Source organism: Moschus berezovskii, chromosome 20, assembly GCF_049115385.1.
Source record: "Moschus berezovskii isolate FMDL1 chromosome 20, NW_MosBer_1.0, whole genome shotgun sequence".
Classification (NCBI taxonomy): Eukaryota; Metazoa; Chordata; class Mammalia; order Artiodactyla; family Moschidae; genus Moschus; species Moschus berezovskii.
In genome coordinates, this window is record NC_142479.1 from 32,511,746 (window position 1) to 32,539,703 (window position 27,958).

At 51.9% G+C, this 27,958-nt stretch overlaps 1 protein-coding gene and 1 long non-coding RNA gene across 9 annotated transcripts in view; one reads left to right on the forward strand and one right to left on the reverse strand.

Moving 5' to 3' along the window:
• Window positions 1-27,958, reverse strand: part of MYO18A (myosin XVIIIA) — a 101,180-nt gene that overhangs the window by 58,102 nt on the left and 15,120 nt on the right. The window contains exon 1 of one of the 8 annotated variants that reach the window (XM_055402446.2): window positions 5,533-5,753. The exons of the other annotated variants lie outside the window; for them this stretch is intronic. Coding sequence (XP_055258421.2) covers window positions 5,533-5,538 — 6 coding nt within the window. The 5' untranslated portion in view covers window positions 5,539-5,753. Of the gene's footprint in view, window positions 1-5,532; window positions 5,754-27,958 lie in introns of those variants that run through there. 8 annotated transcript variants of the gene reach the window in all.
• LOC148774672 (uncharacterized) lies at window positions 18,993-27,110 on the forward strand. The gene is made up of 3 exons (XR_016035474.1): window positions 18,993-19,252; window positions 20,281-20,382; window positions 26,985-27,110. It is a non-coding gene; the product is annotated as an uncharacterized LOC148774672 (long non-coding RNA).

The following is a 27,958-nucleotide window of genomic DNA, read 5'->3' on the forward strand; positions in this document are numbered from 1 at the left end:
AATCTCATGGATTATAACCCGCCAGGCTCCTCAGTCTATGGGATTTTTGTGCAAGCTCTTAATTCAGTGAACCTGCAGGCCTGGGAACCAGGAGGGGATTAAAGAAGGACTAGGACTCCTGTGCGGAGAAGGCAATCGCAAGCCACTCCAGTACTATTGCCTAGAAAATCCCATGGATGGAGGAGCCTGGTAGGCTGCAGTCCGTGGGGTCGCCAAGGGTCGGACACGACTGAGCGACTTCACTTTCACTTTTCACTTTCCACTTTCACACATTGGAGAAGGAAATGGCAACCCACTCCAGTGTTCTTGCCTGGAGAATCCCAGGGACGGGGGAGCCTGGTGGGCTTCCGTCTATGGGGTCACACAGAGTCGGACACGACTGAAGTGACTTAGCAGCAGCAGCAGCAGGACTCCTGTGGCTCTGCCTTTTACCTGCAACTCACCAGCACCTGCCAAGGGTAGGAGGCCCGGGGAACAACAACACAGCTGTCGCGTCCGGGGGTTAGAAACCAGAGCGGGTCCTCTCGAAACTCAACAGGTGGAATCTGCCTCAGCCCAGGGAGAGGTGTCATTTCAAGAATCTGTTCAAGTCAGCGGAGTTTAAACTGGTTCATTCTTATTCTTGTTGTTTGGTCACTAAGTCATGTTGCCTCTTTTCAACCCCATGGACCGTAGCCTGCCAGGCTCCTCTGTCCATGGAACTTCCCAGGCAAGTATACTGGAGTGGGTTGCCACTTCCTTCTCCAGGGGATCTTCCCAACCCAGGGTTGAACCTGCATCTCCTACACTGCAGGCAGATTCTTTACCACTGAGCCACCAGGGAAGCCTATCACTCTTATTCTTACTTACCATGAATTCATGATAGCAAAAAACAAAAGAGAATATTTTGTTTTCAGTGAATTATTTTTAATTTGCTTTGTTGATGTTTCTATCCTATTTGTTGCTATTTAGTGGCTAAGTTGTGTCCAATTCCTCTGCAACCCCATGGGCTGTAGACCACCAGGCTCCTCTGTCCATGGGATTCTCCAGGCAAGAATACTGGAGTGGGTTGCCATTTCCCTCTCCAGGGGATCTTCCCGACCCAGGGAGATCAAACCCTCATCTCCTGCATTGGCAGGCAGATTCTTGACCCCTGAGCCACCATGGAAGCTTCTACCCTATTGTCAGGTCATATTCTAGACTGTAAGTTGGCTTGTTTAATTCACTGACTCATCCTCTGATGCCCTGCTCCAGCTCTCCCGTGTGTCCAGAGAGGAGCCCGGCAGCCTCAGGCTCTGAGGACACCGGGCTGCCTCCACATTAGCTGCTCCTCAGGAGCATCCTTCTGACCACAGACGTAGGCTTTTCCCTGGAGGAAATTCTTTCTGTGGCTTCTGTGCTCAAGTGCCCGGATCTTCTCCTCTCTTCCTTATCACTAGATTTTAACTAAAATTAGAATCAAGGAACACCTGTCTTTGTCCCACAGAGAACAGGTAAGGAATACAGTCCCAAAGATGGTGGCAGCATCTCTGCTACAGTCACCTGCATCTCTCTCTGCTGCGGTCACCTGCATCTCTCTCTGCTACTCTAGCAGAACTGAGACCTGATGGTTCTGTGGAGCGAGGGTGCCTGGGAGAAACAGCCTCTCTTCTCTGACCTGTCCTCTCTCTGGTGAGTTCAGACATTTCCAACAACATTCATTACTGAACATGAAACACCTACAATGAGAAGTGCCCTGTAAAGGTGTTTTATGTTTATTTTGTATATAAATCTTATAGCCTTAGGACAGGAGAACCATTATTATTCCCGTTTTACTGATGAGGAAGAAGACTCAGAGATGAAGTCACAAAGCTGGTAAGTGGTGGAGCTGGTGTTTCTAGCCCCAGTGGCTCTGGCTGCAAGCCTGTGCGGCTCCCTTGGAGGCCCATCTTTTCTGCTGTGTCAGGCAGGGTCGGGGGGCTGAGTCATCCTTAGTGGCCAACTCTGGTTAAGATCTGCGTCAGCATCGAGCTTCAGGAGGCCTGGGTCCAGCCAAAGCAGAGATTGAAAGGGCGGAGCTTACCAGCATTCAGCGTGCCCAAACTGAGTTTCTGGACTTGCAAAGCGACCACGACCCCGCCACTCTCTGAGGCCTTGGCCACCTCCTGCCTGTCTGGCACTCCTGGCCTCTTCTCTTTCAGGAAGGGGAGAGAAACCAAGGCTCACCAAATCCTCACTGTGGTACTCAGCACAGTGGTAGGTGCTTCACACTCCCTCCTCACCTAATCCTCACAACAACCTACTTTCTGGGTAAGGAAATGGAGAAGGCAAGTCCCGTAATGAGGGCCCCCCAGCTGGCAGGTGGGAGCACCGCCATTCACAGCCAGGATGGATCTTGGGAGCCGCTTGTGCTGTCTAGATCACTCTCCAGACTGTGATTTCCTCATGGGCAGGACTCTGTTTTTACTCATCATACTGTGGGCACTTAATAGATGTTTGCTGCCTGATGGTCCTGCAGTAGGGGTCCTCTGTAGAAACCTCTTATTCCCGTCTGATCTCTTCTGCCAGCTGTAAATTATCGAGAATAAAGCTTGTCCATCCCTATTCCCAGGGATGTGGGGAAAAACAAGGGAGGTATAATCTCTAAATTTAGCAACAATAAGTAGATAGTAAACCCAATTGCCATGGGGATGAGGGGAGGGCAGGACACTCTGAAATTGCTTAGTAGCTCTTTGCAGAGCCAACAGTAGCCAACCCTTTTTTGGGAATGTATAAGCAATGAGCTGACTTAAGAGAAACCCCCCCCCCCACACACACACACATACAAACCTATGCAAAGATGCACCATCTATAATAGACCTAAATTGGAAATAATTAACTCCCTAGAATGGGAGGGGGGTCAGGTAAACTGTGCTAAATTAGTACAATCCATTGTTTTGCTGCCATTTAAACTAACAAATACGTGGACAATGTAGCCATATGGAAAACTCCTCCTAAAATAACCTCAATCAAAAACACTAGAACCTAAATAGTAAGCAAACAGTGATCATAACAATCTTGTAAATTGTGCAAATTAGACGCAATAGAAACACTTGGTATTTATTGTGTTATGTATTTGTTACTTACTATTTATTTCTATTATAAAGATGGCAAAACAGTCCAAGAAAAAAGGAAAAGCAGAGGAGATAACAGCCAAAAACATTTGTTCTTAAGGAAAAGAAATTCAAGAAATATGTGGAGAGACCCATCTACCCTCTGCCCTGAAGTCTTCCAAGGCTGGGGTTGGGTTGGGGGGCTGAGGCAGGCTGGGTCTCACCCTCTGCATCATGAGCAGGACCATCCGCCCTTTACTTATCATCCTCTGGGTCCCTTGTATGAGGGAACGGGTGCACAAATGCCCCTAGGAGAATCATTCCACCCACCAGGCACCCTCCAGGCATGGAGTGCTCAGCCTGGACAAATGCACTGAGGCCCAAGTGTCCATGCAAGATATCCACCCACTGTGAGCCCCCAAGGACAATGGACACCCCAAGAGTGAGTGCCTAAAGAAAGAGAAGATCCGCCACTTGTGACCAAGGAGCCTGGCAGCTCTCCTCTCTACCAACACTGTCCCATTTGAAAGCACAGGGTATCTCCCAGGTGACCTGATAGTCCTAACCTAGCACCAACTTATCTAAGGATGGGAGAGGAGGGTGGCGGTGTAAGGAAGAAATACCAGTAAGGACAGTTAGCCTTTACTGAGCATGTCCTAAGTGCCAGGTACTGTGCTGAACCCTTGACATGCATTATCTCAATTAATCCTCCCAACATCCCTCGGAAGCAGATACTAGCATGATCCCTACTTTACAGATGAGCAAAAGGAAGCTCAGAACTGACCTGTCCAAGGTCTCATGGGTTCGCAGAGTCAGACACGACTTAGTGACTGAACAGCAACAAAGGCCTCATGGGAGCAAGTGGCTGACTGGGACGCACACCCAGGTCTGTCCTCCAGCAGGAACCTCGGAGGCTCATGTTAAGGGACAGAATGTAGCCCTGCCCCCTCCCTTCCTTGGTTCACCTGCGTCACTGCCCTCCCACGATACCTCCTGCCAGAGCAACAGTTTGGGTAGAAAGCAGGGGTTTTCCAGAGATGGCCTTACCCCTCCACCTGCCCGTGACTGCAAAAAGCTTTATACTGAGCCGCCTGGGAGGAATGGGGGGGCTCTGCCAGGAATGCCCTCAAGGCCAGGCTGCCAGAGGAGAAAGGGGAGAAGAGTTTGGCAGGGACAGCCCGGCCCCTTTGGTCCAGCCTCCAGCGAGAGCCCTCCTTCCAGCCCAGGGCGGAACAGAAAGCCGCCGAGTGCGAGGCCACCACCAGCCGGGCCAGCCTGGAGGAAGCAGGTGCGCTGGGATGGCTTCCTGTCAGCACTGCAGTTGCAGAAGGCCCAGGCTTCCTCTTCCAACGGCCAGACCTGCTGGGGGGCCCCCGTTCTCTGGGGATCCTCACTGCCCGCCTGCGGGGCACTTTGCCAACTGCCCAGCCATCATCGTGCATGACCCCAAATCTGTGACCTGGTGCCAGAGACCTGGATGCCCAAGGTGGGCAGGGGTGGGTGGGGTGTTAAGCAGGAAGCACCCACTCCCAGGGTGTGAAGTCTCTCAGGTCCCACCCCCAGCCCGCCCACACACCTCAGGGCTGGTGCCAGTTTTGAAGCTGGGGTGGGGCAGGCTCTGGGCACAGGGGGACACAAATGCTCTCGGGCACATCTCAGGCTCCTGATCCACCTCCACCATGCCAGCTCCTAGACTCGGCCAACTGCTGACACAACTGAAAACCTTATCCTTGGTGGCCGGGAGGAGCGGCGTGGGGGGAGCAGAACACACTGGAGGCAGCTATGTCTCTCCTCACTTGCTTTTTTAAGGAACTTACTCTTCTCAAGTAATCTCTGCTAAAAAAGAGACCTGTAGAGGGTCAGGGCATCCCCGAGATGCCATCTGTGCCTCGTTCGAGTGTCCAACTCACAGAAACGGAGGAGGCGACGCTGAGCCCACCCTTGGGGGCTCTGAGTGGGGAGCCCTGACAAGTCCCCAGGCCAGCGCTCTCAAACCCCTCTCTCATTCACCAGGAGGAAAGAGGGGCGGCGGGTAGGAGGAGGGCTCTGCCGGCAACGCAAACCAGGGACAGGACTTCCAAAGGCCTGGGAGATGCTGGGGTTCTGGGCTTCGGGAGGAAATAGCATTCTCAGGAATGAAGGCCTGGAGCACTCACAGTTTGTGGGGAAGGAGTGTCCCGGCAGGTGGGGTGACTGATACAATCCCCGGACCCTGAGGTTTAGAGGATGGTGCCCCCTCCCAAACTCCCGAAGTCATGAGTCAGGCCCAGGAGTCCCTGCCCCTCGCCTCTGAGAGGCAGAGGCTTCAGGGATGAAGGATTCCCTCCCCACCAAGAGGCCAAGAGAGGAGCCTGACCCCTCCCTCCCCACCTACTTCAACCACATCGAGGGAAATGACAAAAAGGCCCCTCCTTTCCTAAATGAGGAAACAGAGTGAGGAGTCTGGGACGTTTCCGGGGTGGGGGGTCAGAGGGACACTCACCCGCATGGCCTGGCCTGGAGCAGCCCAGAGCAAGGAGTCTCCTCTCCGATGCTGCTCCCGTTAGCGGCTCAAAATAGCACTGGCAGCGGCCCCGCCCCTGTTCCCCTCCCTCTCCCCAGGCCCCTCCCGACCAGAGCTGCCCAACCCTGGCCAGAGCCAGTCGGAGAGAGTGAGAGATTGAGTGGCCTGACCGGGAGGACTGCGGGAACCAGGTATGCTGGGAGGCAGAGGGGGGATACAGCGTGCCTGGAGGAGGAGGAGGAGGCTCTGAGGGGAAGGACGTGCGGTGAGGGGGGGCCGGAGGTGTTGGAGGGCTAGGGGCAAGGGACAGGGAGGGGGAGACTTTCCAACTGACACACACCCAGGCTCCAGACAGCTGAGCTGATATGGCCCCTAAAAATAGCAGAGGAATTTGAGACCTGCAGCCCCCCAGCCCCACGGGCCAGGATCAAGATGAGCACATGCGTGTTCGTGCACATACGTACACACACACACACACCAGCACACATGAACCCTTGATCACAGCACAGTGTTCTGAGAACACGCAATCACAGGCTCACCCCAGCCATCTAATGACTGCGGCAGAGGCCAGGACAACCACTAACGTCACCTCCGATACAACAGCAACAGACACACTCAGGACCCGCTGCACGCTGTGCCCAAACAGAAGCCGCACGGCCATCCTGTAACGTCCAGCAGGAGCAGAGACCCACACAATCAGTCTGAGGCCCACTGTGGCCGCCTCCCTGTTATAAATACACCGGGGACGTGCATGGAATTGACTGCACGCTCTGTGTAGACGTCCCTCTCCCCCACACTGCCAGCGACTGAGGAGGGTGGGGCTGGTGGGGTGGGGTGGGTGGGCCTTGGCCCTGCAGGCAGAGGAAATTGTGGGTGTCTGACTGATGAGCAAGGGCTGCAGTGAGAGGCCAGTGCTCCACACGAAGAGAAGCCTGGCCTGGAGTTAGTATCCCAGGGTGCCCAGACCAGGACTGGGGACACCCATGAGGCCGAAATGGAGGCTGGGAGCAGGTGGGAAGGAGCCAAGAGACAGCTCTTCTGAAGCTGTCTCAGACGCTGTCAGCTCTGCAGAATAAAGGAAACAGTTGTCGCCTCCCTCTTCCTCTCCAGGAAAAGCAACGGTGGGGTGAGGGTGGGGGTGCTAAGAAGCCTGAGCTGAACTGTCACCTAACCAGGGCCCAGCAGGGGTTCTGGAGACCCCAGGCCTGTCATCCTGGCCGCTCCAGTGAGCCCAGTGGGCCCTGTGAAGAGTCTGCCCAAGAAGACCAAAGCCCAGCTCCACCTCCTTCCTGCCACTCACTGTACCAGCCATCAGGACTGGGCTCCCCAGGTGGTGCTAGTGGTAAAGAACCCGCCTGCCAATGCAGGAGATATAAGAGACGCGAGTTCGATCCCTGGGTCAGAAAGATCCCCTGGAGGAGGCAGGGCAACCTATTCCAGTATTCTTGGCTGGAGAATTCCATTGACAGAGGAACCTGGCAGACTACAGTCCATAGGGTCAAAAAGTGCCAGACATGACTGAAGCACCTTAGCACTCAAGTACTGCTTTCGAGGGAGGGGGCTTCCCAGGTGGCTCAGTGGTAAAGAACCCGCCTGCCAATGCAGGAGATCCAGGTTTGATCCCTGGGTCAGGAAGATCCCTTGGAGAAGGAAATGGCAACTTACTCCAGTATTCTTGACTGGGAAATCCCATGGACAGAGGAGCCTAGTGGGCTACTGTCCATGGGGTCTCAGAGTTGGACATGACTGAGCGACTAAATAACAACTGCTTCCTAGGGAATGGTATGTCTTCCTAGGAAGATGATCTGGCCCCTCAGGGGCACGTACCATGTCACAGGTCTCTGCATCCCCAGGGCTTTCTTGACACAATGATGCCAACCTTGGGAGCACACTGAAAACGCCTGTGGGACTTTAAAGATACCGACACCTGGATCCCACCACTTCCTCCCAGTTTCTGATTTGATTGGTCTGGGAGGGCAGCCCAGACACTGGGATTTTTAAAAGCTCCCAGGTGATTCCTACATGCAGCCACAGCTGAGAGTTGCTTGACTGGAGGGTCAACATAAGGCCTAGGGCAGAGGTGCCTGTTTGTTCAATCAATGAGAGAGCCGGTGAATGAAGGACAATGATTTAGCTGTGCAACCATGGGCAGGTGACTTAAATTTCCGTCATCTGCGAAACGAGGACTAGGCTGCACTGCCTCTATTAGTATGAGATTGGTGAAACCTCAGTTGGTGAAATGGCTTTGGTTTTCAAAATGTGGTCCCCAGCCCAGCAGGATCAACATCACCTAGAACTTGTTAGAAATGTAAATTTTAGAGTTGCACCCCAGACCTACTGAATCAGAAACTCTGGATAGGGGACCCAGCACCTATGGTTTTACCAGCCCTCCAGATGATTCTGAGAATCACTGCTTTAAAGGAATTATTCACGGTGTACTGTGCTTAAGTCAGTGAGATTTCCAGAGTCAGACTGCTTGGTTCAATCTTGCCTCCTCCATGCAGTAAACTACACAACTTAACTCTGTGCTTCCATTTCTTCACCTGTAAAATGGGGAGAAAAACAGTGCCTACCACATAGGGTCAGGGATTAAATGAAGTGGGACTTGCAAAGCCCATATGTTTTCAATAAGTTTTAACAATTATTATCTATCTGTGATCATTAGGGGGAGAAAAGGGACATCACAAGCAAAATTTCCAGGTAACTGAAGTCTATCCCCTTTAAGGGACAAAATATTTTCTATTTTAAGTAGTTTTCTCAATTCTGTGACTACTTAAAACCATAAAAATAACAGACTTTTTATAGACTCTCTAAATTTCTTCAGGTAAAACACTCTGAAAGGGAAAGTGTTAGTCTCTCAGCCGTGTCCAGCTCTTTGCAGCCCTATGGACTGTAGCCCACCAGTCTCCTCTGTCCATGGGATTCTCTAGGCAAGAATACCAGAGTGGGTTGTCATTCCCTTCTCCAGGGGATCTTCCCTTCTCCAGGGATGGTACCTGGGTCTCCTGCATTGGAGGTAGATTCTTAACTGTCTGAGGCACAGAACTCATCTCAAACACCTTAAACTCTGAGCTCCTGACTGACAGCCTGGCTTCTGCCTCATCGATGCACCGAACCACTCTCCAAGGGCACCAGGCCCGTCTCGGCACTGCAGCCAACGTGAAGCCTCGCTCTACCCCGTGGCTTCCGACGCCCTTTGTGTATCTGCTGTCTGTTCGGTTCATTTGTCCCTACTGTCACTCTGCCTGTCAGCGTGCCTGTCTCCAGCAGTCTCACCTCCTTCTGACATGCTGTTTCTGCCAAAGGCTGGAAAACCTGATAACCAAGCCTGACAGAAGAGGCCAGAGCAGAACCAGTGGGATATCAGCGAGCCTGCAGCCTCTGCTGGGAGTGAAGGGCCTGGGTTTTCACACACAGACTGGGTGTTCTCTATTTTGGCTGTGTGAGAACCTTCGGGGCTCCCCTCCCATTCAGTAGTGTCCTGGAAGCTTCTGGGTGACTGAGGGTCACTATATCTGCACAGCCTTGTTCTGACTTCCTGGTAACCACAGGCCCATCCACTCTGAGGTTCTGCTCATGACTAGGTTCTGTCTACTCCGTCTCTGAGATGCTTGGTGTTACTGACGGGGACCCTCTCGGAGCAGTTTCACTTCCCTTCATGAGAAGGACGACCTCTTCATTCAGAGGGGGAAGCTGGGGCCCTGGCAACCACTCAGCTTCATACATAACCACGGCTGGTCCCTCTGTGGCCCAACACTCAGTGCTGTTATGGGGACTGGTCCTTACAGCTGCCCTATGGCTCTGGGGGGCCATGCAGTCACTCCCACAGCTAGCCAGACCACGCCGGGTGCCTCAAGTGCCACAATCTGGCTCCTCCTCAGCACTTCACCCTCACCTTTCTCTCACCCTTGCCATCTCCCCGGCACACCAGGCTCTCACTCTCTCAGACAAGACCTCAGGCCCTCATCAGCCTCAGAGCCTCTACTTCTGAAAGCCTCTCCACCAGCCTCTCCACCTTCCCAACCCTCCCCATTTCTCCAAGTCCATCTCGAGTCCCATCTCCTTCATGAAGCCGTTCCTAAAACCCAAGACCTGCGTGCTGTGGTAGTACAAAGACCAAATCTCAGCTCGGCCTCTTTTTTTGCAGTCTGACCTAAGGGGAAGTTACTTCTTAAACTTTCCATTTTTTGGCCTTATAGTATACTTATCTTTTTGGGTTGCTGTGAGAATTTAAAAAAATAGTACGTGGAAAGCACCTAGCATTAGGTCTGGCAAATGGTCAATAGTGATTAAATGATTACTAAACACTACAGCGTTCACGTCTATACATAAATGTTAATATCACTGCTCACTCGTGGTGATTCTTGAATATACTCAGCACAGAGCTCTGTCACATACATGGGAGTCACACACCATGTGGGTTATGTTCTCTAAAGTCAACACGTAAGACAAAATAGAATATAGTCAAAATTACTCTTCAAAATCCCTTAACTTGTTCATAAAATACAGTACACATGCTTTTGTATATACCATCCGTATATCTGAAAGCATAATGTACCCAGTGAAGTAGACAAAATACAATGGTTACAATTTCAGACTACAAGTAATACAGTTTCCTACACAACCACATACAGGTATCCTCTGCTTTTTGAAAGTTTGCTTTATGCCACTTAGCTTTACAGAAGACTTACCTACATTAGTACCTGCTTCAGACAAGCAAAAGAAATCTGAAGAGGATGTTTGCTTTTATGGGGAAAAAATGCTATAAAAGCAAAAACTGTGTCCAGCATTTGTTTTGCAGCAAGAGTTTCAGAGGCAGCACACACCCTGGGCAAGCCTGCCAAGCTCCTTCCCCAGGAACCACACTCAGCCTCTCAGCATCAAATCACCATAGCTTTGAACTGAATCTGTATCTGTGCTTTATGATTTTGTAATGCTGCTGCTGCTGTAATGCATCCACTAGCAAAATGTGCCCTAAGGTAATTGCTTCTTCACTTTACACCATTTCATCTTCCAAAAGGTTTCATAGGAAAGCTCTACTTTCGCACTGGTTGTGTTTGTGTGTGTGGTGGGGGGGTTGAGCTGTATTTGAATTTATTGAATTTTAATGAGTGAATATATGCCATGACCAAACTGATGTTTTGATGGTAATACATTTGTGTCACATGTTTAAGCCTTCTTCTCTCCCTGGAAAACAAGAACATTTCCTACTTCCTTTAGAGACCGTCTCACCCATTAGAACTAGGCACATAGTAGGTGTTCAGTAAATACCCACTGAGTTTAACCAACTGATCTGAAAGGTACTTGTGCAACTTGTTGTTTAGTTGCTAAGTCGTTTCTAACTCTATTGCAACCTTATGGACTATAGCCCGCCAGGATCCTCTGTCCGTGGGATTTCCCAGGCAAGAATACTGGAGTGGGTTGCCGTTTCCTTCTCCAGGGGATCTTCCCAGACCGGAGATCAAACCTGCATCTCCTGCATTGGCAAGCGGATTCCTTACCACTGAGCCACCAGGGAAGCCTACATGTGCAATTCAGTTCAGTTCAGTTCAGTTCAGTCGCTCATGTGCAATTAGCTGTGGAGAAAAGAATGAGGACCAAAGGAATATTTAGATAGAGTAACAATTTCAACTACCCTGCTCTCCCACATTGGTAGTGTTGGATGAGTGAACAGTCCTTGGCTCTGTTTTGGGCACTGGGCCAGGCAAAGCAGCTGAGCAGAGCTGGGGCAGGCTAGGCAGGAGGCTCTGAGGAGTAAGTGGTTTACTTGTGAAACTAGTATTGACATGTAATACCTCAAGGTGAACACTGTGGGGAAGCACAATACCTGTTTTGGGTTTTTTTGTTTTTTTGTTTGTTTCATCCCCTAACCACTAGACTGTGAATTTGTTCAGGCTGGTTTAGAGGGAGATAGTTTGTAAAACATTGAGACTGAGGTTCTAGTTAACATATTAATGAAAGAATACTGCTCTGACCCCATTTGTCTTTGTCATACCCCTTTAATCAGAACTGAAAAAAAGAAAAAGGCTATAAGCACTGTCTCCATAAATGAATACTAACTGTGTAGTATCCATTGTATTATTACTAATTTGCAATGTATAAAATGTTACTAATAGGACTCTTGGCCTGACCCCCTGGCACTAGTGGTAAAGAACCCACCTGCCAATGCAAGAGATGTAAGAGATGTGGGTTTGATCCCTGGGTCAGGAAGATGCCTGGAGGAGGGTATGGCAACCCACTCCAGCATTCTTGCCTGGAGAATCCCATGGACAGAGGAGCCTCGTGGGCTACAGTCCATAGGGTCTCAAAGAGTCGGACACAACTGAAGCGACCTAGCATGCAATGTGAAAGTGAAAGTCGCTCAGTCATATCCAACTCTTTGTGACCCCATGTACTATACAGTCCATGGAATTCTCTAGGCCAGAATACTGGAGTGGGTAGTCTTTCCCTTCTCCAGAGGATCTTCCCAACCCAAGGATTGAACCCAGGTCGACTGAGTTGCACGCGGATCCTTGATCAGCTGAGCTACCAGGGAAGCCCAAGAATACTGGAGTGGGTAGCCTATCCCTTCTCAGGGGATCTTCCCTACCCAGGAATTGAACCAGGGTCTCCTGTATTGCAGGCAGCTTCTTTACCAACCGAGCTATGAGGGAAGCATGCAATAGAACTCTTTATTTAGGGAAGCTGGGGCAAGTCCTGTTTCCAGCACTCAGCTCTGACGGCAGGGGAGGGCCTGGAGCATTTTTGCTTTCTGGGGTAGGAGATGCCTCACCACCAGACAAATGCATTCTCCAGGGTGATCAGTTCAAAGGTTTCTCAGTACTTGTGACTTTCCTCTGCTGGGAAGGATTATCCTTTATTACCTGTGTGTGTGTATAACAAACGTCTTCTCGCCTATGAAAAAAGTGTAAGGGTGTTAGTGGTGATTGATACCCTTTGAGATACTAAAGTTTTTTTTTTTTAATTGTTGGGGGTTTTTTTTAATTGTTTTTTTAAATAACCAGTGGATCTCAACAGACCTCCTTGAAGAAGCCTAGGGATGGGGAGGAGGGCTAGCGGAAACCTGCTGAGACCCACGGTGCACACCCAGGGCTGGGCAGACAATCCTGCCTAGGAGGTGGATAGGGGCCCAGTCAGCCTTGGCCCCGCCCCCAACCCCTGAGGCTTACGCTTCCTGGCCCCGCCCGCTCGCCGCCAGCGCCAGAGGGCGGGGCCAGGTCGGCACATGCGCCTGGAATCCCGCGGTGCATCCGCCCTGTGTTGCTGCTAAAGCCCGGCAGAGGGCGGCCGCCTCCTTCTCAAAGGTCCGCCAGGGCCGAGGCAGTGGGATATCGCCTCCTCTGGGTAGCCCTCCCAGCCCCGCCACCAAGAGGCGCCCCCTGGAGAGGAGGCTGAAATGTCAAGATGGCCTCTCCCTTCACCCCATGGGTACTTCGAGAGGAGGCTAGGACGAGCTCCGCGCAGACTTTGTGCTCATCACTGCTCCATTCCCACAGCCCAAAACAGTCCTCATGTATAGTAGGCATTCAAACGCTTACTGATGGAATAAAACGGATGAATAAACAGAAGACTCCAGGGATGCCTTGAGCCTGTGTGGTGGGGACAGTTCTGGGGCAAGCAATCCAGAAGGGTAAGTGGGCTTGCCCCAGAGGTGGTCACTGAAGTCACTCAGTTGTGTCCCAACTCTTTGCGACCCCATGGACTGTAGCCCCCAGGCTACTCTGTCCATGGGATTTTTTTCCAGGCAAGAATACTGGAGTGGGTGGCCATTTCCTTCTCCAGGGGATCTTCCCGACCCAGGGATCGAACTTGGGTCTCCCGCAACACAGGGAGACTACCGTCTGAGCCACCAGGGAATCCCACTAAGGCTTAGGGCTCCCCAAGTCCCTGTCTCTGCATACCCAAAGGTTTGCTCAGAGCCTGTGGACCCCATACCATCTCATAAGCACAGAGCCCAGGCAAGGAAGTCTGGGCTTGTCCTCTCTGACAAGACCAGGAGTCCATTTCCTCGAAGTCAGGTCCTGGCTGCCAGCAGGGACCACCTGACTGGTGGCTCCATTGGGCCGGCTGCTCCCTGAGGACTCTCAGCTGCTGGGGATTTCCTCATAGCCCCTGGGGATTTCCAAACTGGCTCTGCTTGCCAAGCTCCCACAAGGTCCAAAGCCAAGGGCCAGCCTTGAAGATGATTTCCCAACATCCTCCATACTCCTGTCCCAAATTCCACCAAGACTTGGGGCACTAGTAAATGAATGACACAACATTCCCATCCCTGCCCTCTGTGAGAGACAGGAGCCAATAAGCATAATGAAGAACTGTTCTTTTCCTTTTCACATAGTTGACAACTCTTCTCTATGTCCACAGGAGAAAAAAATAGGAAACCCAGTTTAAGGGTCAGACACACCAGTTTAAATAAAAGATCAGTGAGGTCTCCTGGGGTGTGACTGGAAGACTGTGCTATTTATTCTCAAAGTTAGAGCCATTCTTTCAGCTAAACCTCAGTGTCTTCTAAACACAGGACATCCAATAAATGTTTGAGGATCTACGTGTTCACCTTTGGGGACCTCTGTTGGGCCAGTTTCTAGAATCCTTTGAAGTCAAAATAAAGCACAGATCCAAACTCCATAGAAGCAGGAAGGAAGATGCAAAAGCTTCTACTTTTCCTACCAACCCACCACCTCCACATTAAGAGCCCTGGCCAAATCCACTGGGGCATGTGAGTGCCTGTGTGTTACCAGGCTGGGCAGAAAACACGCTTGGTGAGCTGGGAAAGCACTACCACAGTTGTGGTGGCATACGGCCAGGACCTGCTGGCCCTGGGGCATCAGGATTCCTGAGCTGGTGAAGTGTAGAAATTGCCCAAGAGGACAAGCCTTCCTTCCTGGGAGGAAGGGAAAACATGCCCCTCCTCCCCAGACTCACCAGGGGGGGCTGCAAGAGGAGACAAGCTTCCAGACCACTCCACCATCTCTTCCTGAATGAGCTATCTAGAGCTGCCCTATTCAACATGGTAGCTATTAGTTAAATGCGGCTATTTAAACTGAAACAAAGGAATGCTTCCGATTAAATTAAAAATCAAATAAAGTTTAAAATTCAGTTCTTAGTCACACTGGCCACATTTCAAGTAGGCAATAACCATGTGTGGCTAACGGCTACCAAGCTGGAAAGCAAAGATGACAGAACAGCTACCACTCTGCAGAACTTTCTACTGGGGAGGTCTGGTCCAGAGGATCCCTGTTCAGCTTGTCCTTGACAAAGTCTTTGTCATCCCTGACAAAGACTCCTTCAGGCATTGTCCCTGACCCCCTGCTGTTCTCTGCTGCCCCTGACCCAGAGTCAGCTTAGACTCCTGTCCCCATGTGCTTTGCCTTGACCTCCAGGCTTCAGAAAGAAGTGGGGGAAGGGATGGTAGCCGCAATTGAACCCCCAGCCTGAGAGCAGAAGCCAGATGCCAAAGGGCTGTAAAGGCAAGGCTGAGTGGAAGCCAGCCCCCACCCCAAGGCATCCCAGGCCTGGGAGAAAGCCCCTCAGTGCCACACAATTATTCCTTGTTTCTGCAGAGTCTCTGGACCACGAATGGGTAAGACATCTGGAATGTAGTGGCCTGAGGGCTTCCCCACATCACCGGCTGCTGGACTCGTCTGATGTTAGTGCTCCCAGAAGGCGAATTGCTAGCAGAACCCTGAACTCTTAAGGGCAAATAAGGCAATGAAGTCTTATACTGAGCAGAAAGCCAGGAGGTCTGCCCTGGAGTAGTGGGGACCATGGCTGGACACCTCCCTGCAATGCCATCTGGACAAAGCTAATGAGGAGGGCCGAGAGGAGGACACAGTGGAGAAAGGACTCTGGGGCATGCTCATCATGCTAGAGAGGCTCCAACAAGCTCCCTTGGGAGGAACAAGGCAACAAGGCACGGATCCGACTGCTACTACATTCTATCATAGGCACTTCACTTGAAAAGTTCTGCAACAGTAGCTAGAAAATTCAAGGTGCGAGTGCCTGGGCAAACTCCTATGTGTGAAGGAAGGAGCAGAGAGCAGACCCAGGAATTGGTGGGTCAGGGCTGCCTCTCTGTTCTGTGCCACAATACTCTTTTTTTTTAATATGTATTTATTTGGCTGTGCCAGGGCTTAGTTTAGGCACATGATAAGCAGGATCTTTAGTTGTGGCATGTGGGATCTAGTTCCCTGATGAGGGATCGAACCTGGGCCCCCTTGTCCAGTGGCGAAGGAAGCACATGGCCTTCACTACTGGACCACCTGAGAAGTCCCATATGCCTCAATTCCTGTTAGCCCTAATCCACATGGGCTGTCAGAGGCAAGGCAGCTGTAAACAAATACACTGAGTTGTAACTAGACCACAAAAAAGTAGAGTTTGTTTGTTCAACTGGAAAACAGGTAGAAAGAAGCCTGGCCTTTGAAAGGTACTGGTATCAGCCAAGAATTTGACTGGAGGAAGTCACAGGAAAAGGAGCAGACCTTCGAAAGCTGGCAGCAAACCACAGATGACAGTGGATGCTCAGGGCAAAGCGATCCCACTCTGAGGCTACTCTGTGGCCCCGAGTAAGCGTGGGGTCCCACCTGGACCTTACTTCCCTGTCTCCGCCTGGAAGAGCTGACTCACTGGAAAAGACCCTGGTGCTGGGAAAGACTGACAGCAGGAGGAGAAGGGGATGACAGAGGATGAGATGGTTGGATGGCATCACCCACTCAATGGACAGGAGTTTGAGCAAGCTCTGGGAGATGGTAAAGGACAGGGAAGCCTGGCATGCTGCGGTCCACGGGGTTGCAAAGAGTTGGACACGACTGAGCAACTGAACAACCACCACCTGGAAGGCCTCAGGGGCAAAAGCATCATCCTGAGAAGAGTAAACCCCTCCCCCCACCTGCCGTGAGCCGAGCTGAGCTGTTAACTGGCTGTGGCATTCCTGTGGGCAGATGGCCCATCGAGCTCCCAGGTATCAAGAACTTCTCAGCCATCAGGGACAGATGATAATGACGTGACGCTGTTCTGAGTGACTTGTATTGATTCATTCATCCTCAAAACAGCCTTCTGAAGGGAGTACTATTATTCTTATTTTACAGATGAGGGAAATGAGGCACGGAGAAATTAATTTGCCCAGGGTCACCCAGTGAGGCTTCCCTGGTGGCTCAACAGTAAAGAATCCGGCTGCAATGCAGGAGATGCAGGTTCAATCCCTGGGTCGGGAAGATTCCCTGGAGGAGGAAATGGCAATCCACTCTAGTACTCTTGCCTGGGAAATCCCACGGACAAAGAAGTCTGGGCTACAGTTCATGAGGTCGCGAAGAGTCAGACATGACTGAGCACATGCACCTAGTAAGCAGCAGGGGCCAGGATTCAAACCCAGGCAGTCAGCTCCAGAGTCCCTACTGTGCCCAGTACCAATGTGTTAACAACACACACAGTCACACACAACTTGATTTGTGAGTCCTTCTGCCCACGCTGCCCTCCCCCAAATGAGCTGAGAGCAGTTCTGCAGCCAAAACCAGCCCTCCCAACCAACTTCAGATCTGCCAAGCATCTGTTCCTACAGAACAGTAAGAGCTGCAGTTTGGGGATTTTGAAGAGAAGGGGTAGGGAGGGAGGATGGGAGACTCTTTATAGCAGGGGCTCCTCCTTCAGAGGCACAGGGAGAGACCTCAAAACCAGTGGTCTAAGGAAGACACAGGGTTTGGGTGGGGAACCTAGGGCCCTGATTAAAAAACAGGCAAACTGTGCCTTCTTCTGCCCCAGAAACCAAATCCTTTGGTTTGAGGCCAGCCTGCCTCTGCACAGAGAAGGTGACGGCTGGTTAGAAGGACTCATGGCAAAAATACTTTGGAAGGGTCTTGGTAAAAAGGACAACCCAGACTAAATTCTGGGGTGTGTGCATGTGTGTGTGTAATTCTGGTGTGTGTGTGTGTGTAATTCTGGTGTGTGTGTGTGTACAAGCCATTTCTGGTGTGTGTGTGTGTGTGTGTGTTTACAAGCCATTTCCAAGCCGGGTGTCCCATTCCAGAACCTGATTCTTCTCCCCAAGTCAGGGCCAAATAATGATGGGTGCAGGAAGGAGAACCGCCCTGCCCAGGCACACAGATGCCTGCCTGAGAGGCATGCGGGCAGGCATCCATGGGCCTGGGCAGCGTGGTTCACCTCCCACGATGCAGGGTGAGGGCATTTTCCCAAGCGAGGTGTTCAGGCTGGTACCCCTCACATTCTCCAAACCTAGCCTCATTCCTGCCTGCCACCCCCAACCTCACCTAGATAAGAACCTCCTGTCATGTCCAGAAATCCTGAAGCCAGAATCAGGCTCACCGGAGACTGCCAGAGAAAATGGGGGCTCCTCCAGGCAAGGCCAAGCACGAAGGGGAATAAGGATGTTTGCTGGCCACTGGATTCCAGGAAGACAGCCCACAGCTGCCCCCGCCCCTCAGGCTCTTCAGGCGGGGCGCCCAGTTTGCCTCTCGCCTCTATTGATCTTGACGTACCGCCAAGTGAGTGGGGACTTGACCTCACCCAGTGCCTGTGTCCTTTAGGTAACCTAGGCCACCTGCAGAGGAGGAGGCAAGGCTGTGGCAGGCCCAGTGCAGGCTGGGTCCCCCGTGCCTACGGTGCCAGGCACACAGGCTCCACGGGAGAGAGAAGATGCCAGCTCACCCGGAGAGGAAATCTCTCACTGCCCCAAAGCTGGTGCCTCTGCAGGCAGCTCCACAACCAAGCCAGCACACCGAGGAGGGAGCTGGGGGCGGGGCGGGGCGGGGAGGGGAGGACGCGGCCACCCGCAGGAGGAACTAACAGGGCATTGTATCAGACCCGTCCCATCGCCTTGTCCCAGGGAGGCTCCTCGGGACTCTCCAGACATTTTTGATGGGATGGGGCTGGGCGTGAAACTGGGTGTCACAGAGAGCCATGACTGTCTCGTGCTGCCTGACGAGTGCTGTCACTGCTTGGCCTCCGGCCCGCGCCACTCTGGGCTGAGATCTATCTTTTCGCAGATGTCTTCTGTTCTAGAGAAAGCACAGGCTTCTTGATCCCAGGGATGATGTCATCAGCCTTTCTTCTCCCCAGAACCAAGCGCCCCCCAGGGTAATGGGGCTCAGGTGCTCCTCAAGGTTTCCCGATGTCCCACCCTGACTGTCCCAGAGCTCCGGGCTATAGGGAAGACCAGGTACCAGCGCCCGGAGCCAGGCCGATCCCCGGTCTACCTTGCCTCCAGCCCTCCTCTGCCCAGAGCCAAGGGCAGCCTCACAGTCCTGCTGACAGAGAAGGGAGCCCAGGAAGTGCCCTGTGAGAGACCCCCCCTCCCTGTGGGTACCCACTTGCCCTAGGGCCTGGCAGTGAGAGAAGCTGGTGGGGAAGGAAGGAAGTGAGTCAGCTCCTTGCAGAAATGGGAGTGGGAGGGAGGAGCCAGCAGAACTGAGATCAGAGGGCAGAGGGGCTGGAAAGGTCACTAAGAAAGAGAACTAAGTCCTGGAGGTGGCTTTGGGGCCCTGCGAGGTGGAGGAGAGATACAGGTGACAAACTCAGCAATGCTACCTCGTGCCAAGGCTGGTGGTCCCTAGAGGCCAGAGAACCTGGATCTGAGCAGATGCAGCCCCACCTGAGGATGGAATTTGGGGCGGCACCCCTTCCTGATGCATGCACCGACTGGAGGAAGTGAGGGCTTGGAGGATAAGACCAGCCATGTTCTTGCCTTGCTGAGGTGAGGTCTCTGGTCCCCAAGGCCTCCCACTGCCAGGAGCCCGGCTGCCCCCTCGCTGGGTCCCCCTTGCATCTCCCAGAGAGGATGGGAACCGAGTCTGGGCCCCAAGAGCAGAGCAGTTGGGGCTGTCCCACCTCTGCCCCCGCCCCACCCGTCTCTCCGGTAGCCCCTGCCCAGGGGGAGCTGTCCCCAGGCTCCAGCTGGAATCTGTCGCCCTGACTGGGAAAAATCCTTGCTGTGAACATTCCCAGCCTGCCAACATTCCAGCACTCAGGCAGCCCAGGGGAAGCAGAAGGGAAGAGGGCACCCTGTGCCCTGGCCGGGCCATGCTCCACCCCCTCAGAGACCTGCAGCCGCTAAGACAGGCACATTCCTCCCAGGTCCCCTGGGCCGGACACTGTGTGACCCCATGTGACCCCGAATCTGCTTCTCAGCCATGCTTGGTGCCTCTTTGGGCAGGCTGGCCCAGCGACCCTCCTCCCAGAGCCCCCTCCCAGGCTCCTGCTCCTGGCTGTCTAGTGTCATCTCGCCTCCACTCTTGTGAGGGACACTGAACATCCAAGCACAGAACAAGGAGTCATAACACACTGCAGACAAGTCACCGAGGACGGTCAGAGGGGAGGGTTCTAGGAAACCCAAACTGAGCTGAACAAGGGAACCAGTTTCAGACTCGAGAACCATCTTCTTTCCTTCAACAAAATATCCACCCCTCTCAAGCGCTCCAGCAGGGCAGAAATGAGAAGAGAACAAATTCATTACAATCCTGATAAAGGCTGTGAAGGAGAAGCAGAGGGGTGTAGACCTGACATGGTCTGAGAGAGGACCAGGGAAGATTTCCCTCGGGAAATGATATTCAAACTGGGGCCCGTGTGTATGCATGAATATACGGGGGTGGATGAGAAAAAGCATTACAGACAAAAGGCACAGCAGGGACTGGATGGTAGAAGCCAGTGAGAACGCCGAGTTGCACGCCCGCCACCTGCCAGGCTCTGTGCTGGGCCGCGGTCCTCCTCGCCTTTGTCCCACAGGGCACACGAGAAAACAACATGCTCACTCCTGCATAAAATAAGAGGACCTGCTCCTGGTCAGAGGCGACATTCCGGAATCTTGCTACCCTAAGGGCTGCAGAGGTCAGTACCAGCATGTCAGTGAGAGCCACAAAGGTGAGGGGGCAATGTGCCTGGCTTCCGGCATCTAGCAGGGGAAGATGAATAAGGGGCAAATGAACACCCCTCCCCCACTCCAGGGGCCCGAACCCGAAGGCTGCCAAGACACTTCTCTTCCCATGGCTTCCCTCAGGCTCCTTTACAGTACCTCTCCCAGCTCCCACAAGGTTAAATCCCGGGACTTCCCCAGTGGTCCAGTGGTTAAGACTTCACCCGTGCGGGGGGGGACACAGGTTCGATCCCTGGTTGGGAAGCTAAGATCCCACACGTGTCAGCACCCAAAAACCAAAACATAAGACAGGAGCAATATTGTAGCAAACTCAATAAAGACTTTTAAAATGGTCCACATCAGGAAAAAAAAAAAAAGAATGAATCCTGCCTGCTGCGCCTTGGGCTTGCTTCCTTAGGTGGATCCTCCAGAGAGGCTGAGAGCAACAGTCACACCATTCTGTAGCATCCACACAGCATGAGTGGCCAGTCATCCCTCTGGCTCCCCCTTTCCTTCTGGAGAAGAGGCTTCTAGGGACCCAGAAGCAGGAACCAGAAGGTCCAGGCCTGGGCTGGGCAGTGGATGTATAAGGATAACCAGAGACTGCCTTCCTCTACTTTATGTAGATGTATGGCTGTATACATGAATATATGGATACACAGGGCTTCCTTGGTGGCTCAGACAGTAAAGAATCTGCCTACAATGCAGGAGACCCAGGGTTTCATCCCTGGGTTGGGAAGACCCCCTGGAGAAGGGAATGGCTACCCACTCCAGTATTCTTGCCTGAAGAATTCCATGGACAGAGGAGCCTGGCAGGCTGCATACAGTCCATAGGGTCACAGAGAGTCAGACGTGACTGAGCGACTGACACACACATACACGTGTGGATACACAGCTCTCCTATGCAGAGTGAAGGGCCAGGAGGCGTACCCTGAGTTCAAATCCTGACCAGGGACTTAGTAGCCATGAAACCATAGGCAACTTACCTAACCTGAAACTCTCTGTAATCTAATTTCCTCATCTGCAAAACAGAGATCATTACAGTACCTACTTCAAAGGGTTGCTGGGAAAATGTACTGAGTTCATATGCAGAAGACATCTAGAACAGCCTCTAATAGAAGCAGAGTGAACACTAACCATGATCTTCAATCTCGCTACTATTTTTCCTGCCCTTCCCTCAAAGCATTTCTATTCGGACTGAATCTTTACCAGATCAATTAAATACCACCTAGGGAGCCTGTGTGAGCTACACACTGTACTGGGTGCCACACAGAAGGCCAGGTGAACCCCCGACATTCTTTCCTGCCACAGAGTTTGTGCAGAGTGGCCAGGTGACCCAGGCCGGGGCAGAACACCATGCCCTGATTCTGAGGAACATATGGCAGGAGGTGAAGGGAGCCAGAGCAGTGACCCGGGTCTAAGGAAATAGTTTCCCAACCCAACTAGAGCCAATGACTGAAAAAATAAGCTTTGCTAACACTGTCCCCTGTATTTAACAGAACAGAAGCTGCTGCCAAACACCACATGGGACTTGAGGGTTGGCTGGGGGCCCCCCAAATGGCAAAGCAAGGGGTGAGGGACCATGATGACTCCACTCCTTGGCAGTGCCTATCTGGCACGGTGGGTGCCCAGGGTGCTGCGGAGGCCTGGGGTACATTCATACCTGCTGCCCAGACGGACAAAGGAGGCACCAGGCAACCTGCCCAGGCAGCAGGGGAGCCCCCACCCCAATGGGTCACCGATCCCTACCCCCACCACGCTGCTCCCCACCCCAGGCTCCAATGAGGAGAATCCAGCAGCTCAGGGTAGGGGGGCAGCGGGAGCCCTGCTGGCAGGCAGAACGCGTGCTTGTGGTTTCTGGGAAATGCTGTAGAGATTTGCAGCATTTTTAAAATACTTGTGTTCCCACCCGCCACACACACACACACCCCTTCACCCCACTCCTCACCCACCTCCCCCCTCCCCCCCCCCCCCCCCGTCTGGGTGTTTGCATATCTGGTATTTTCCAGAACCATTTCAATATAAATAAAAGAGATCAGAAGGGAGAGGAGGCCAAGGTGGTCTGGGGGATCGGGGTGGGCCGGAGGGGTGCTGGCCAGGACTAGAAGGGGCTGGAACAGCCTACCTCTATCAAGGCCCTGCCCCTGCATCAGGGCTCCAAGCTGTGCCTGCGAAAACAACCAATGACCATGACATGTACCCACACCCAGGCCAATGCGGCCTGGGCACTATGCCCACCACCCACGGGCTGGGTGGCCAGGGCACTCTGGGGCTGTCGTTCATCTAGCATCTCCCTGGGGAAAAGGCTGACCGGATCTCTGAAGACAGAAGGGAGACCTAGCAGAATGGAAGTGACCTAGTTCACCACACTATTCTGCTGGTCCCAAGCACCCCACTAACCCAGGACAGACAACCCCCCAAAATTCTCCCAAAGACCTTTCACTCACCAGGTCATACACCTGCCTTTCATATATCCAAAAGGACATAGTTTGGGTTCCACCCTGAGCCCCCAAACCAGGCTCTCCCATGGTGATACTCTGATGCCAGGAACTTTGGCATAAAATGAAGTGAAAATGTCCTGGAGTAGCAGTAGGAACAGGGCATTCTAGAACACTGAACTCAGGCAGTACCCCACCATCCCACCACCAGCAGAGGCACCTGGGAAAGCCTGTTGCCCAGAAGCCAGCCTGGCAGACCAGGAAGCAGCAGTTTCAAGTCTCCCCTTGGAATCTTTTGGGCCCCACTCCTGACAGCACCCAGGGGTCCTGGGGACCAGGAAGGGGAGGCTCACACTGTTTCTTCCCAGAGCCTCCATTACACCTTCTCCCAAATTCAGACAACTCTGCCTGACCAGTCCCCTGCAAGGCCACTGAGGACCACGCCTGCAGGTCTAAGAAGGCTGGCTCTAAAATGCTGGAAAAAGCAAGAGAGCACCCAGTGTCCCACCTCTCCCATCAGTGGGCTGTCTTTAAGAACAGAGCTTCAGAGAAAGAATTTAGACTAAAGTGTTAGGAGTCCTACTGGAAAGAAAACCTTACCAGGGGCAAGAATGGAAGAGCACTAGAATGGATTGATTAACACATGTAGCATGTGTGTGAGCTCAGTCGTGTCCGACTCTTTGAGACCCCATGGACTGTAGCCCGCCAGGCTCCTCTGTCCATGGGGATCCTCCAGGCAAGAATACTGGAGTGGGTTGCCATGCCCTCCTCCAGGGGATCTTCCCAACCCAGGTCTCTCACACTGCAGGCAGATTCTTTACTATTTGAGCCACCAGGGAAGCCCATGAATACTGGAGTGGGTAGCCTATCCTTTCTCCAGGGGAACTTCCCAACCCAGGAATTGAACTGGAGTCTCCTGCATTGCATGCAGATTCTTTAGCAGCTGAGCTACTAGGGAAGCCCCTCATTAACACAGAGGCTGTAAAATTGCCTTCCATGGAAGGACTGATGCTAAAGCTGAAACTCCAATATTTTGGTCACCTCATGCGACAAGTTGACTCACTGGAAAATACTCTGATGCTGGGAAGGATTGGGGCGGGAGGAGAAGGGGATGACAGAGAATGAGATGGCTGGATGGCATCATCGACTCGATGGACATGAGTTTGAGTGAACTCCGGGAATTGGTGTTGGACAGGGAGGCCTGGTGTGCTGTGATTCACGGGGTCGCAAAGAGTCGGACATGACTGAGCGACTGAACTGAACTGAACTGATGGATGGTATTAGAGACTGGGCAGAGGGAAGGGAACTAATCTCCCTGAGCGTTTACTACTGCTAGAGTCTAATAAGTGAGATCATCTAATACACAAACATGATTATCTTAAATAAAGGCCCACAGAGCATGGTATGCAGAATAAAAAACAAGTCTCCCTTTAGCACCAGTCTTATTCTCCTTCTCAGAGAAAACTGTAGTTAGTTGGGCATGCATACTTCTCTGAGTTAGTCTTCTCAAATTCTGGGTGGAAAGAATAGAGTCCGTTTAGAGTGGTCATGGCTCACTTTGTCTGGGAGACCTCTCCTAATTGCCACCCCTTCTCCCGTGGCAGAACTGGCCATTTCCTCCTCCTCACCCCACTGCATAGCTGTTCAGACCTGTGATAGCAGTTATGGTACCTGGTTGCATTTCTTTACTTAGGTCTTTGCTTCCTCAAGGAAAGACTGCATTTTATTTATTTACTCTCCCTATGCCTGGTACAGTGCTAGTCCCTAAGCAGATTCATTAAATGTTTAAGGGAGGGACTTCCCTGGCAGTCCGGTGGTTAAGATTCCACCTTCCAATGCAGGGGGCCCAAGTTCCATTCCTGGTCAGGGAACCAGATCCCACATGCTGCAACTGATCAGGGGTCTAGATCCTCCATGCTGCAACTAAGACCCAGCACAGCCAAGCACATTTTTTTGAAAAGCTTAAAGGAGTTAGTAAACTAAAGCTCACAAAAGCTTGGTAACTTTAGGAAAACGCAAACACAGGTCTTTCTAGCTACAAAGTCCATGCTCTTTGCACTATAAATGCTATCTTCCAGATTCTCCTGAGTGTGGAGGTAGTTTTAGATGGACACGATGACCTCTTTAGGAAACTTACAGCCCTACAGCCTTTGAGTACAAACCCCAAGTTCCAACAGAAGAGACTGTACTACAGATCTCAGGCAAATGCCCGACAGTTTGAGAGGGTTCAGGAATCCAGCCTAGGATGGGAGGGAGTGATACACCTTCTTTTAAGCATCCACATCTCCCCTCCTACCACATCCTCGAAGCTCAGGGGAGCAGTGCTTTCCAGGTACGGCTCCCGTGCAGGCCAGCTCCTCTGGCTCTTGGTGGCAGGGGGATAAACACATTGGCCAGGGTTTAGCCAGGTAGGCTTTTCTGAGCTCAGCAGAAACACCCTCCGTTTCTCAGACATCATATTTGTTCCCCATGAAGGCGCAATGAGAACATAAACAGAAAAGATCGGCTCTCCCCTCTCTCAGGTCCTAGTCCCTAATAGGCTTCTGCCCGTTCTTAAAGAGTATTGACTTGCCCACACAGACTCATGGACCTAGAGGAAAGAATTCTGAACCAAGTAGGATTTTAAGATCCTCATCATTACCAACACCTCCTCCAATTTCACCAACTCAAGGATCTCTTTGCCTTTAGAAAACTTGAGTAACTGATCCCCAAACAGACATCCTAAAACATTTTCCCTGAGGAGCTGAAGAAAGGACTTAGCCTCTTCCCCTAAATCTGGCATCACACTTGATCCCTCCTCTCTTCCTTCTCCCACACCAGCCAATCAAAAAGACTACAGGGCACCCCTAAGTTCATAGCAGCACTATATACAATAGCCAAGACAAGGAAGCAACCTAAATGTCCATGGACAGATTAACTGATAAAGAAAATGTAATATATATATATTTATACATACACACATACACACACATAATGGAATACTACTCAGCTATAAAAAAGAATGAAATAATGCCATTTGCAGCAACATGGATAAACATAGAGATTATCATACTACGGGAAGTAAGTCAGAGAAAGACAAGTATCCTAGGATATCACTTAAATGTGGAGTCTAAAAATTTGATATAAATAAACTTATTTACAGAAGAGAAACAGACTCACAGACACAGAAAACAAACTTATGATTACCAAAGGGGAAAGCGGGAGGTGGAACAGATGCATCAGGAGCTTGGGACTAACAAATACAAATACAAATAAAATAGATAAGCAATAAGGTCCTACTGTATAGCACAAAGAACAATATTCAGTATCTTGTAATGAACTATAGTGGAAAATAGTCTGGAAAAAAAAATATATATATATACACACGCGCGCACATCACTGAATCACTTTGCTGAACACCAAAAACTAACACAACATTGTATACCAACTATAATTTTTTTAAAAATTTTAAATAAAAATAAATAAAAAAGACAAGAGAGCCTACTTCAGTTGCTCCTGTTGGATATGTCTCTCCATCTGCACTGCTTCTACCCGAATTCAGGCCTCCGTCCATCTTACTGAGATACTACAGCTCCCTCACTAGTCTCCCCACAGCTATTCTTGCTAGAGCTGAAAGCATTCTCCATAAGCAGCCAGAGAGGTTTTTCAAAAACCTGTTCCCATCACTCCCTAATTAAATCGCTTCACTGCCTATAGGTTAAAGTTCGCATTCCCTAGATGACTCACAAGGGCCTTGGAGACCTGCTTCCTGCTTGCCTCTCCTGCTGCTCCTCTCAATACTGTCCCCACACAATCCCCCAGTCTTATTCCCCGAATGTGTCATTCTCTCCAGTCTCCAGACCTCAACATGTGTCTACGGCCTTCCTCTTCCTCCTCGTCTCCCCTACACTCATCTCCCTCCCAGATATCGGTTCCCCCTCATTCCTTCCCAAGGCTGTGCTAGAAGTCCCTCTTCTGTGCTCCCCAGGACCATGTCCTGGCCTCTGTCACTGAGCTTCTCAAATGGCACTGTCTTTGTCTGCTGCTTGAGCATCTCTCCCACCAGATTGTGAGTTCCTTGGGGCTGGGGTTATGTGCTATTCAGTGCTAGACCCCAGGACTGAGCACACAGAAGTTCCCAACAAATGTTTGTTTCATAGGCAGGTGAGTGGAAGGAAAGACACAGAAGAGCTGCTTCTCCCGGGCCAACTATGTGATTCCTATGAGGTCCCAAGTCTATCCTCCTGCCGGAGCTCATCCCTGCTGCCACTGGAACCCTGTCGAGCAGCCACAGGGACACACGAAGGAGGTGTGAACCGAGCATTCTGGACACACACCGTGTGAGAAGGAAGCCCACGGGGCTGTCTCCCTGGGGCCCTCTGAAGAGGTTGTGGAGAAAAGGCCCCATGGCCCTCATCTGTGTGCCGAGAGGGAACAGATGGCTAGCCAGCTCCCTCAGAGCTCCCTGGGGACAGGCGACGTGTAGACACAGTTGATGGACAGCCTGATGGGCAGGGTGACCTCCAGGAGCTGTCCCTGTGGGGCTGGAGTTGTCAGGGTTCCCTGCCCAGGAGCCTGGAGGAGGCGGGAAGACTCTTTTCTTGGCATGAACTGGGATTAGAATCGCTGCCAAGAAAAGGAGCAGGAGTAGGAGTGGGAGGAAGAGGAGATAAATGATGAGAGTCCCAGAAGAGGCTGCAACACTTCTCCACCAGCCCCGGGGGGCCGTCCCAGGACACTGGAATGCTGGGCTCGTTCTGCTCCTCTCTGCTGTGGCCCGAGTCCCCACCACCTACCCAGGTAGGAAAAGATACAGGGGCTACTCTGAACCTGTCAGAGGGCTCTAGGAGACTCCTGACGATGGGGCTTTCTACTACCTCCCCTGCCCAATCCCCCAGGTGGAAGGAGACGTCCTCTGGGCATCAGCTGGATTTGCCCCACAGGGGCGAGAGCAAGCCGGCCTTTCAGGGGTACCTGCTGCACTGCGGGATCCACCAGGGCCTCGACAGCTGAGCCATCCAATTCCCCAGGGATGAGGCAGCAGCAGCTAGCTGGGAAGGGAGAGTGGCTGGGAAATGTGAGATGCCAGGACGATCCGTGTGCTATAAGGACAAAACTGAACAGCATCTGGGAT